The sequence below is a fragment of the Periplaneta americana genome, chromosome 15 (genome assembly GCF_040183065.1).
Source record: "Periplaneta americana isolate PAMFEO1 chromosome 15, P.americana_PAMFEO1_priV1, whole genome shotgun sequence".
NCBI lineage: Eukaryota > Metazoa > Arthropoda > Insecta > Blattodea > Blattidae > Periplaneta > Periplaneta americana.
In genome coordinates, this window is record NC_091131.1 from 133751319 (window position 1) to 133765174 (window position 13856).

Here is a 13856-nt window from a genome sequence, read left to right on the forward strand (position 1 = left end):
CAAAAGTTTCTGTTAACACGAAAAAAATAATAAAGCGAAACATATTCTACGGATAAAAAGAAATGACGAAAACCTGTTATATTTTCACTGATGCATTTAAAAGGCAAAAAAAAAAAAGTTTAGTAACGCCACGAAGATTTGAACTTGCAACGTCACGAACTCTTAGCTAACACACTGTCAATTACGCAAAGAGTTTTACTGCAGCAGTCAGAATGGCATTGTAATGAGCAATGGTCGTACTCCACTTGAGAACCTGTTATACAGTATATAGTGTTTGTGTTACAATATTCACTGTTTAAACACTCTGAATGATCTGTCTGTTTTAAATCTCGTATATGAATTATTTTCTCGGAAGATTTTAGTGATTAGAAGTTGTGTTCCCCATTATAACTACTAGAATAATGTACGCAATATTTTGAACAAAGTCTGGCTGTCCTGTGTGCTCATAGAAATACCTGATTCGAACTTAGTCTCTCAGATGCTGACCACTTTCATTTTGACCAAGTGTACACACTGTTCGATTTTTTCCCGTACATATTGTGGCACCTGTCTGGAACACTCTAGTCGTGGCTGGTTGCCTTGGGAGTCGCACGCGCGTTCGGGAGAAGGGAGAGCGTGGAGAGACGAGACTCAAGCTTCGGAAGACGCTGTGGCGCGGTGCAGCGAGGGGAAAGAAGACTGCGATCTCAGCACGGAGCAAAGGGGGCAGAAGAAGGAAATGTCTGGAGACCGATTGTTGTGGAGGTCTAGAATCTACGTGACGCAGAACATTCGAGACGATCGTGGTAAATAATTAATAACACCGTGAGTGCCGATGGAGGCCAGTTAGCCAGTGAGTGAGTAGCGAGAGAGAGAGAGCCAGCCTTGGGCAGCAAGCGAGATGGACCTGAGTTCGAGTTAGTCTTCGGAAGTCAGTCTACACGTGAGTCTTTGAGCGAGCAAGGAAGCCAGCCTTCGAGACCGGGGTTCGTGTGAGGACTGCAACTGTGGCAGCGACCAGGTGGACGCGCATGCGACTCCTGAGGCAACCAGCCACGACTAGAGTGTTCCAGATGGGTGCCACAATATCTTTAATTTCTTATGCGCGGGGAAAGAATCGAACTGTGTCTATGTCTTGTCTGTATGAAATTGATTTCAATAAATATCCATTTCAAGAAATTCCCGCACTATGTGAATGGGCCCTAAGCTTGAATAATATATTATAGAAAAAATGAATAACTTCCTCACCCTTAAGCAGGTAGTGCTTACTCAGCATTGTTCAGCTGGCAAAGCATGTTGAGCACAGGAGATTATATCATGACCATTTTGTTGTTCATGAGGATGGCGTACCATTGTTTCCTAATGTAACATTCAGAGTAATTTTCACCCTTTCAGTTAGTATGGGCAGCTTATTTCTTTATATTTTCATCTGCTGTGGAGACCTGTGTATGCAGTTTGACGAGAGATTTTAACATGACCTCATGGGTAGTTCCCTTGTGATTAAGATAAACTACTCTAGTATGTTGCTGACCTGTTACAAAATAAGTTGAGTGATAGGATTGTTACCTTTCAACCTCATAACAGTGAAATGTTAAAGATTCATTCTATTTTGCATAAGTACATAAGCTAAATGAGGTGTGCATATAATAGGGTTCCTTGTATGTTTTTTGGATCTATGTACTAAAAAGTGATATGTGGCCAGCTGTACACTTGGATGCCATTTTATATTAGGAAAGACTTTGAATTCAACTTCATAGGCGAATGAATGAACTTCAGAGTCATTCTGTAAGTTATAGAGAGATGAAAAGCCTTGTCTCCGTCTGGGTTTAAAGTTCTTTCAGTCTGCATTTTCGTTTTCTGACAGCCTACCTGTCTCATAAACAACAATAGAGTTGTTCGTTTAGTCAACTGTCTGAAGACAATTCGATTACAGTATTTGGCCTTCTACAAGGGCTATTCATAAAGTAACTTCCGTTTATTTTTTACAAACCTGTGAATGACGTTGCAGAATTGGGTTACAATACGTTTGAAAGTATACACTCTAGTTTATTTTTCCACATAGTTTCCAGTCACAGCGTTTGACGAGCTTTGAAATTCCACAATCACGACTGAAGCCAATCTACGACGCTGGTTTTCAACTCTTCATCATCAAAGTGCTTCGAGCCAAGCCACGTCTTTCATGTGCATGAAGAGATGGTAATTGCTAGGTGCCAAATCTGGGCTATAGGGAGGGTGATCCAATACTTCCCAGTTAACTCTTGCAGTTTGGTCTCAGTACAACGCGCTGTATGTGGCCGGGCATTGTCATGCAGGAAAATCACCCCAGAGCTCAACATGCCACGACGTTTGTTTTGAATGGCCCTTTTCAAGTTTGTTAGTGTGTTACAGTAATGCTCAGCGTTAATTGTGGCATTCCTCTCCGAGAACTCCACTAGCAAAATTCCTTTTCTGTCCCAGAAGACAGTTGCCATGAGTTTCCTCGTGGAAAGTGTTTGACGACACTTTGTGGGTTTTTTTGGGGAGTGAGTATGACCCACTGCATTGATTGAAGCTTTGTTTCTGCATTCGCATAATGCACCCAAGTCTCATCTTCTGTCACAATCTGATCGAGAAAAGCATCAACTTCTCTTTCGTAACGCTCAAGAAAGGACAGTGCTGCTCCCGTCCGCTGAGCCTTTTGTTCCTCAGAAAGGAGTTTAGGCACTCATCTGGCAGAAAGTTTCCAGTAGCCTAAATCTTCGGTAATCACTTTGTACAGAAGAGTACAACTACAGCTCGACCAAGTTAAGTCTGTGAGCCGAGAGGGGAAGTTGGAGGCAGGTTTGTAGTGAAAGGAGGCGGTAACGAGAGGAGACCCATACAGTCACGTACGACAGTAAAGTTTTTCTACTGTGCTTCAGTTCATAGAGTGGTAATGAAAACGTAAGAAGCAAGTAAACTTGATACGACACAGAAATAATATGACGTGATACAAATAAATAGACAATGCAACATGCAATAATTAATATAATTATGATACAGTAATGAAACAAAATAGTAAATTGACTCACCAGAGCTACTTTAAAGGAACGATGCCAGACATGTCACAGTCTTCGCCATCATTGCCCTCGTCATCCTGGTTATCGTCACTTTCGTCATCACTGGAAATTCCACCGCACTGAATCACAATCCTCTCCACTTCCATCTCAACTAGTCCGTCCTTTAACCAGTACTCTTCCTCAATTTTCCTCATGTGCTGACAAGACTTTCTCCATTCCTCAGCCGTCACTGATTGGAACGCTTCAACAGTGAAAGATTCAGTTTGTGACGTTAACTGTCTGACGTTTCTTTGAGTCACTCGTTTCACAATACCCCATATATACTCAGTCGCATATAAGTTGCAATGGTATGGCGGCAACCTTAAAACTTCATGTCCATGGCTCCGGAATATACTGTCCACTTTGTATGACGGAGGTGGTCGGTGAACTTTCACAAGCTCCAGAAGTTCACATTTTCATGAATTTTCTTGATACGGAATATTATTCTGTTGCAGTCAGGCTTCAATGTCTTGCTTTCTGGAACCGGTAGTAGGAGGTTTGTTGTCCCTTACAGTGTGGTAGGGGGAATTGTCCATAACGATTAATGAGTTAGATGGCAGATTGGGTATAAGCTTCTCTCTAGCCCATTTACTAAAATTTTCAAAATTCATCTTGTTATGATAATCCCCGGAATTTTGTTTGGCTTTGTAGATAAGTTCAGCCCCCTGAATGAAGCCCTCTTCGCCACCTGCATGAACAATGATGTATCTTTGGCCTGAATTAATGTTTGTTTTGACTCCCGTTTCTTCTTCGCTCTGCCAACATTTCTGAACAGTGCAAGATGCGTGAATCCACGTCTCGTCTATATAAATTATTGGTTTCTTCTTGTCTCCCATCTTGAGATTATTTTTAATAGCTCTCAAGTAGCGTGCTCTCCATGCTACAATATCGTCCCTTTCCATCAGGACATACCGTTGGTTTTTACACTTTTTAAATTTAAACCCCAAAACTTTAATAATTTTCCGCAGTGTTTCTTTCTTCCCCTCGAATTGAAACTTCTCTTTTGCCTCTTTCAAAATTTTGTTTAGAGAGGGCACTTCCTTTTTGATGGCATACATAGAATTAATAATGTTCCGCAACGCACACATTTCAAAGTTATCTAAGGAAATTTTTTTTTGGAGATGGTTTCCTTTTCTTGCCGGGAGTTCCTAATTCAGTTCCCGCATTCTCCGCCATATGACCCTCCTTTCTTATTTGTGAGATGGTTCTCTCGGATACTTGGGTTGCCAGTGATGCACGTGCATTTGCATTGTTTATGGGTACTATCAACTGCCCTCTCTCTTTCTCCTCGTCACAGAACTTAATTACACGATAAATGTATTTCCTACCTTCACTGTGTATAGTTTTGTTGGCCATTGCATAAATAAATAAATAAATACGCTATAGGTCTATGTATGACCAATACAACTGTAACTTCGAACACTCCGAGAACAAGATACTTTGAAATAGACTGTACTTCTACTTCTGCTTGACACACACTCGACAGTGAGGTTTGGCATTCCGATTGGCAAGCGTGGACATAGGAGAGAAAGTTGCATGAGGAGGGGAGGTTAGGAGACAGCATAATGGTTGTCACAGCTTGCCTTTTTCTGAAGACAAGAACAACAACTGCGTAGTGTATTTCAAACGATGTACACACTTTGAAATCTGAGCCTCAAATGACCTATGTGGCAACTGTTTTTTGCCTCTACATTCCATCCTGGTATCCCCACTCGCAGACTTGACTTGGGCAAGCTGTAGTCTGTGGAAAATCCTCACTAAGCTCAGACATGGTGAACCTGCAGTTTGCTCTAACCCTTTCGTCAACCAAATGAATCAGATCTGCATTCATGATACTCGGTCGACCACTTCTCTGTTCATCATGGACATTGTTCGCCCATTTTTGAACATATGGCACCATTGTCTTACACCACCTTCACTCATTATGTCTGGCCCATAAACTTCACAAAGTTGGCAATGGATTTCACTAGTTTTACAGTTTTTGGTCGCAAGAAATCTTATTACAGAATGTATCTTACACCTGGCGGAACTTGTGATTGCAGCACACATTTTGACAGCACGTGGCTCAGAGAGGAACAAAGACACGACCTTGATTCTACCACTGCTTGATGCGTACTGCTTCAAGGTACACTCCACTGCAAGAGCGGTTCCACTGTCTCTGTTGTTATGCACACTACAGTAGCATGCAAATTAATCCGAACAACATAATTACTTACTTACTTACTTACTGGCTTTTAAGGAACCCAGAGGTTCATTGCCGCCCTCACATAAGCCCGCCATTGGTCCCTATCCTGAGCAAGATTAATCCAGTCTCCACCATCATATCCCACCTCCCTCAAATCCATTTTAATATTATCTTCCCATCTACGTCTCGGCCTCCCCAAAGGTCTTTTTCCCTCCGGCCTCCCAACTAACACTCCATATGCATTTCTGAAATCGCCCATATGTGCTACATGTCCTGCCCATCTCAAACGTCTGGATTTTATGTTCCTAATTACTTATGCAAAAACACTCAAACGGGATAAAAAAAGGATCTAAGACGTACCTCAGTAATCTATGTGGCCTCCCTTGTTCCTAATAACAGCTCTGAGACGATTTGGCATGGATTCCACTAATTTCCCACAAATATTCTTCATTTCTTCATCGCGAAACCATACACCAATGCGGGCAGAAATCATCTTCTCCTTTGTAGAACAATCCATTTTTTGCATTCTTCTTTTGCAAATTGACCATAAGTTCTCAATGGGGTTGATGTCGGGTGAGTTGCCTGGGCAGGGGAGTACCTGAATATTCTTCTTGTTGAAGAATTCTGTAGTTTTTCGAGACATATGGCATGGTGCCAGATCTTGTTGGAACACACCTCTGCCATCTGGAAATGATTTTTGCAGCTGGGGTACGATTCTGGTTTCCAATAAGTGAATATATTTGTCAGAATTCATCATTCCCTTGATAGGTATTAATGCTCCAGGCCCTTCATGTGTAAAACAACCCCAAAACATTACTTTAGGGGGGTATTTGGGTGCTTGTTGAAGATGAGCTGCTGTTACTTTTTCGGATCCTTTCCGTATGTAAGAAACACGGTGGCCGTGGACCTCGAAATGAGACTCATCGGAAAAAAGTACGTTCTTCCAGTCATTCACTGTCCAGTGTTGATGTAATTTTGCCCACATTAAGCGGTTTTTGCACATAACAGGGGTTAGCAGTTGTTTCTTAATAGGCTTACGAGCGCTTTGTCCAGCTTCCAAAAGCCTACGCCGCACTGTTGTGACGTGAATATTCGCCCCAGTGGTAGCCATTAACTCGTGGGTTAAGTCGACAGCAGTTAGTCTAGGATTTAATTTACTTTTCCTGACAAACGATCATCTGCAGGTGAAGTCTTCCTTTTCCGGCCACAGTTTCCTTTTTTCTGGGGTGTGATGGATCCAATCTCCTGTATCGTTTTATGATCGAATTAACAGTAGCCAAACCGATGTGACATTCTGCAGCAATTTGCCTCTGTGTCATAGAAGAATGCTCTGCTAATGTTATAATTTTAGACCGTTTTCGTGGAGTTGTATCCATTTGTGAAGACGACAGAATGTACACAGGATTGCAGTATTAAGTCTTCAACACAACTGAAATGCTTATAAGTACAAAACAACAGGCAAAATGTCACATATTATAAAAAAAATAATGACAGACCTTCAACAATGGAATTACACGTACTACAGATGTCAATTAAAGTGGTATGAGTAGCTGTGAGGCCAACAATGACAGAAAATGTAAAAATATGTCGTGTTCGATTAATTTGCACGCTACTGTATATGAAAACGGAAGTTACTTTATGAATAGCCCTCGTAGTAAGGATCGAGTAATGTGTTTATTGAAAATTATTGCGATTATTATATATGATACTACAATTTAAAATTAAGTGATACCAAGAAGACACCACGTATGAGGCAATTAGGCCAGGAGATAATGGGGTAGGGTGGCCAGTTCCTTTCGTCCTCCAGTGCATAACCACCGATTAGTGGGATGTTTAATATACAGTAAATCCTCGTTAAGACGAACCTCAAGGGACCGAAAAATCGCCTGTTCGTGTTAACGAAGTTCGTCTTATCTGAATTCTGATTGATTTTTGTTAAATTGAATCCACTATCACTCTTTCAGTTCGCAATACTATCTTATGTTTTGTAGTTAGTAATAATGAATTTCGAATTACGTATCTGTCTTATGGTTTGTAGTTAGTGACAATGAATTTCGAATTACGTACCTGTCTCATGGTTTGTAGTTAGTGACAATGAATTTCGAATTACGTACCTGTGAACCTTTCTGAATACTGTGTTAGAAGAATGTTTTATCAAGACACACAGTTTAGGAAAGTCTCCAGATCTGTCCTTTTTTCCTTGGTTGGTCCAAGTTCCTCTTCCAGATATAAGGGTTATCCAGTTTATAAAAGTTACCACTTTTATTACCACAATGAGTGCCTCTTCCAGATATAGGAGTTATCCCGTTTATAAAAATTATTACTTTATTACCACAATGAATTTGATTTAAATCACTTCTAACTCATTTATCATTCTATCACTTGTGTTTATAACTCCCTTATTATTTATCACATTATTGTCACATGTGTTTTATCATATAATATTATCAAATTTATTGTAGAATGAATTATTTTACTCCCCAAAATTTATAAAATAATAAAATATTACAAAAGTACATCAGTGAAAAAGAAAACACATTGAATTTGTTACTTGTTAATTTGAAACTCAATATTAACGAAAGCTCGAATATATCACTTAGATTCAAAATTTACAATTTATAAAAGTCTATAATGCTGCACTGATGTAATCTGGGTCACATCTCATTAGCAGAATGGAAACCAATTTTTTTTAAGGGCTGGTACGAAAGACTGAGGAACATCTGAGGTAGCTGCATAGCATTCCAGAATTTTAATGGCAATGATGAGTTTAATTCTTGTAAGAGGCACAATATCTTCTTCATTATTACCAGCGTCATCTGAAAACCTTGCAGTTTCTCGACTCTCAATGTCGACTGGATCCCTGTCTTCCATTTCCCCAGTTATCACATCATCATTGAGTGAACAGTGGTCTTTGGATGTAATTCCAGGACGAAGTGAAGATTGCAGCATATCCCATGTACATGTTCCTGCCCTGCTTCTAGGCTGCTCTTGCATATTCTCCTCTGTGGGGGTCCAAACTTTCCGAAAACATTTTCGTATTGTCTGCGTTGCGACTGGGTCCCAAACATCAGCAGTGGTTCTAACCGCAACTAGAACAGTTCTTGTTCTCTATAGCCACGATAGTAGCCCAAACAAGTTGAGTGTGGTAATTTTTCTTCATATTGGAAATGATTCTGTGATCCAAAGGTTGTAATCTACTGGTGGTATTAGCCGGGAAAAAGAATACCTCACATTGGTAAGTTTCAAACCTTCTATTCTTATGAGAGGCACAGTTATCAAGAGTGAGCAGCACTTCCCTGGTTTAGGATTTTCACTTGAAATGGATAAGCCATTCACGAAAAGTGAAAGTATAGCCCACACTCTTTTATGATGAAGTGAACAATCAGTGTTCTTGAAACATCTTGAGTTTTTGTACTTTCCTATAATTCAAGTTTTGTGTTTCTCACTGTCATCAGAGTTGTAAATGAGTGTAACGGTTAATCTTTGTTTACTTTTTCATCCATGACAACGGTCGCCTTTGTAAGCCAGGGTTCGATCTGGTAGGAGGTTGTGGAAAAGTCCTGTTTCATAGAGGTTATATATATTCTTAGGAGTGTATTTTTCTCTTCTTCGAAATTCCCCAGCTCTTCACTCATGGCCCCTTCATTTACTGAATTTTCCTCTCCATATATTGAAAGACGTGCAATATCATGATGTTTTTGAAAATTCCATAGCCAGCTGCTAGAACATTCAAAGTCTGTTATTCCATGTGTGAGAGGGAGCTGTTCCACTTTCTCTTGACTTACGGAATCTGATTGACATTAGTATATTTTGTGCAGTCATATTGTTAAATCATTCAAGATCCTCGGACTCCACTTGTTCATATTTTGCTGCACGAATTCGCTTAATTTTTCCTTATGAAGAACCAGAAGCTGCAACAGCGTCAATTTTAGCTTTGTTTTTTATTATGATCGAAAGGGTAGATTTTGGAATTTGAAAATGTTTTGCAATTTGAGTTTTTGTCATAGTACTGTGAGACACTTCATTGAAAATTTTAACGTTAGTTTTGATATCTGTAGACTTTTTCCTTTTTTCACTCATGTTGTTGCTCATAATGAGGTGTTAATGCAAACACTGGCCGTGGAAAACTAACAGTTAAATCAATGAAACCTCTCGAAATAGAACACAGAAGACTTTAAGCTACAACTCTGATTTCAGTGGAAAATACGGCAGTAGTCTTCATATTATGCGTGTTCTAATCAACATCTTGAAGGTCATTTGAAGTCTTTGCTATAAGAATGTGTGAAGAGAATTTCTATACAATAAACTGTATAAAGTTTACATAAAAATTGTCGTTTGTTCGTCTTAAAGGAGAGGACAAACATATGGGGACCAAAAATTTGTTCAAGTTCGTATAAACAAAATTCGTATTAACCGAATAAATATCCATTAAAAACACTGTATTTTTGCTGGGACTGGGAAAATTGTTTGTATTAAAGAGGTGTTCGACTTAACCGAGTTCGTATTCACGAGCGTTTACTGCATTATAAGAAGCTCCAAAACAAAACCCATTAAGTACACTAATTGCAACTGTGTTTGAAATGGATTCACACTATGGAAAGGCCCCATATTGGCTTAAACAATTAATTCGAAGGAAAATAATTGAGTTAGCACATGAAGATTTAGCCTAATGTAGGACCATTCAAGGACTGCGTATGAATCTGCTTGAAACTCACAATTGGAGGTGAATTTAATGGGTTTTGCTTCGGAGCTTTTCATTTGTTATGTAAGGTTATTTCATCACATATGATGACGATGATGATAACGATGATGATGACGATGATGATGATGATGATGATGATGATGATGATGATGATGATGATAGGGGCTCATGATGATGATAATAATAATATAAAACTGCATTTTCCTTGCAGGCTTTCGTCGTTTTGGGCCAGTTTTTGGTACTGAAGAAGAATAAAGAACTGTTTCAAGATTGGATGAAGGATGTATGTGGAGCAAACACCAAGCAGTCAAGTGATTGCTATCATTGTTTGTCTGATTGGTGTGATGAGTTTTTGTGAACACGAACATTAAACTTCTTTTACATTCATTAAAGGATGTGCATACTATGATCAAATATGGATTATTACTTTTTTTTCTGACCTACACGTACTACAGACTATTTTCATTTGTTTTGCAAATCAAATACTGGGGAGTGTTTGAAGAATTTCTGTTAGTAAGATCATTGTCTGCCAAATGATTTTTTTCTCTTTCGTGCATAGGTAACACACAATTGCAGAACAGTTTTATTTTTCTGATTTATTGAAATTCCAACATAATTAATGCAGAAAATGTAAAATATAATCAATTAAATGCACATTGTTTTTTAAAAGTTTGTCTGGCTTTCTGCAATTATAAAGAAATGGCAAAATACTTTGAATTTTTCACTTTCACTTTCAGCTATTCAAAATGTGTTGAGGGTTACATATCCTCAGAATTATTATTGAACAGAAAAATTATGCAGGCTACTAGCATTATTTTGATCTTCTGAAGTGTAAAACCGTTACAGGACTCAATTATCACCTCATTTCATTGAAACTTTGAAAAGTTGAATTGAAATGGGATTGTTATTGAACATGAGAAGGTAAATATTGTACAGTTTGTGGTTTGTGTGGAGATTAAATCATATATAATTCAGTTGCATATTATTGGATATAGAGTAAATGCATTTTGATTTATTTGTGAATATTGAAATATTTGATCTGAATTGCCACCCATGTTCAGGTTTCTTGTCTGGATTTCATGAAACTGTTATGCACTTTCTTATGACATTGACATGTCTTGGAATTCAGTAATCTTGTATACGTCTGGTTAACAGTTCTTGTATCAACAAATTAAGTAATATTGTGGAAGAAATATTTTGTAGGTCAACAATTTTGTAAGAAGTTTGACTTGAAATAGCAGTGTAAATATTAATTGGATGAATAGCTTTTACTTGAGCCCATTTTAAAAATAAAAATGTTCTTATTTATGTTCAGATATTCGGTAATGTAAATCTCAAGAATTCGGGGGCGGAACAAGGGTCCTTATATTGGGAATTGTCCCTGTATTCAATCCTAATAAATTTATTTCAAGAAATCTCACTATTTGAGAGCTGCCACAGAGGACAAAGAATACTTTTAGCACAGAAGTATTATTACATTTTGTTAGATATATATTTGGTGATTTTAGGCAGGCCACTCTGGTAGTAAGTTTTTGTAAACTAAATGCAAGTTCATCGAACTATTTTGTTTTGAAAAATGAGTCTACTACAAATATAGAGCTGCAAATATATTATTAGGTCAGTGGATATATTCAAGTTCAGAATATTGTAAGTATTACAAAAAATAAATAGCCTAAATAAAAGAGCTAATAAACTTGGATAGTTTCATTTCGATTACAGGTAATGTTTTAGTAGAGCAGTTGATTCTTTCAGAGCAGTTAGGGTCATATTCGGAATAATATAGGTATTCCAAGCCTCTTAAACACATCCTTCATGAAGAAAGTAGTGGTACCTCTTGCTTCAATCAAATGTTTGATTACTTAAAGCTCTTTTAGCTGGTAGCTTTGGAATGGTGGAATTGTAGATATTCTTTATTTCCCTATCAACTTCTGCTGGCTGTTCTCATTCGTTTCAAAACACATTGGGATCAATTATGAATCTGGATCTTGTAGATTCCTTATGCTATTATATCTATGCGTCGTGTGTTGTCAGTGATGTACTTCAGAGGTATTGTAGTCGGCATCTTTAAGGGCAGTGGATATAATTGATCATACTTGTACAAGGCATTTTTGTTCTGATCTCGTTTAGTATGTTTTGGAATCTTTTTCTTATCTCTGTTTTGTATTGTACTTCGTAAATTGAATCTTAAATAAAGTATTACATAAATCAGTGGTGTTTGGAGATTTCATAAAAATGAGTTTTAGTTAAATGAAAATTAAACTTCGAACACTTATTGCAAATAATTTTCTACACAATTAATATCAATACTAGTATTCTTTTGTTTTTTGCATAGGTATCCCAGCGTATAGATGGTTATACAGTATGGACACTTCGCGTCGGTACCTTTGATGTAGCAGGACTGATTTTAATGACCTTCAAACCAGTTTGAGCGTGAGATTATGCTTTCTCCCTGGAATTGGCACTGACATCACATCAGCTAACAGTCGACACAGCGAAAATATAATACATACAATTTATACATATAGATACATTATGTACTCAGATAAATTAAATTGGACCGATGAAATAATAAATCCGCCATTAACTGTAATGTCTAGACTCTAGAGGTCCTTTATAATGAGAGTTGAGACTTTGATCCCAACAATTAAAATATGTAATGATTTGATAGTGCTGAAAATGGAAAAAAAGAAAACTCCTATGAGAAGTAATACCATATACCTATATTAGCCACCGGTATGGCTCAGACGGTTAAGGTGCTTCCTGCATTTTATACAAATATTAAACGAATTTGATACATAATTTTATAATGTATTATATTATTTTATAATATAATATATTATATCATCATCATCCACAGCGCTACAGCCCGGATTAGGCCTCGGCTTCCTTAAGAATTCTTCTCCAATATATTATATATAAAACAAATTATTATTACAACTAATTTGTCACTGAGAAATAAGAAAAAGCTGTTGACTTGAATTTATTTGAAGTGAAGCGTTACTGGATTATGCAATAAGGTTGGTGATGTTTGGATCCTCTGTTTCAACTCTTATATTCAATTACTAGCCGTAACCGTGCGCTCCGCTGCACCCGTTAGAAATAAATATAAAGTAATTGTATAATTCAAATAGGACGTTTGATCCAGGGAATATTCGTGTTTGATAAAAGGATAAATCGTTTAATATGTTACTTAATTTAAATTGCATCCAAATAATTAAAATGCGATCATTTTAGTCCAGAGACACTCATTTGGTGCAGTGACAATTCCTTTAACCTGTTTTTTAATTTTTATTACATGCAACCATAGTTTAATGAAGATTGACATCATTTAGATTTAATGTGTATATTTTATTTTACTTGTTATAGGTTTCCATTGAATTATGGTAATAACTTAATTTTAACCCTTGTTTTCTACGTATTCAGTAAATGGCGCTTGGCCCACTATGGTTGTGAACCCTTCAAATAACTTAAATTATATTATATAATATTACATATTATATTATATATCAGAAGTTACTGTAATAACAGTATAGCATTATGTCCATCTAGAGAAACTACACTTTCCAATGGTGAAATAATAATTAATTATACAAATCGGTTAATTTAGCTTCCGATATTACTTTATACAAACACAGAAACATTCTCTGTAGGCTATCTTTCATAGTTTTCGATTGTTGCTGTCCAAGGCCCCTTATAGACGAAGTCATTTGTTTTTTAATTCATTACACGGCCTTAGATGGCAGTTATTTCGATTTTAAAACTCATTTATCTCATTAAATATCAGTCCTATCAAAATTTTTCAAGGAATAAAATTTATCGAAAATTATTTTTAAAGAAACTTTTGTTACGTAACATTTTTCACAAAAATCAATAATAAGCGAGATATTTCGATTTAATTCAGGCCCCCTTATAA

General features: G+C 37.3%; 1 protein-coding gene across 1 annotated transcript in view; it reads left to right on the forward strand.

Moving 5' to 3' along the window:
• baf (barrier to autointegration factor) overlaps positions 1-12533 on the forward strand; it is a 35013-nt gene extending 22480 nt beyond the window's left edge. Inside the window, exon 3 of the mRNA XM_069848178.1 lies at positions 10155-12533. Within this exon, the coding sequence (XP_069704279.1) occupies positions 10155-10301 (147 nt within the window). The 3' untranslated portion in view covers positions 10302-12533. The remainder of the gene's footprint in view (positions 1-10154) is intronic.
• The last annotated feature ends 1323 nt before the right edge of the window (positions 12534-13856 follow it).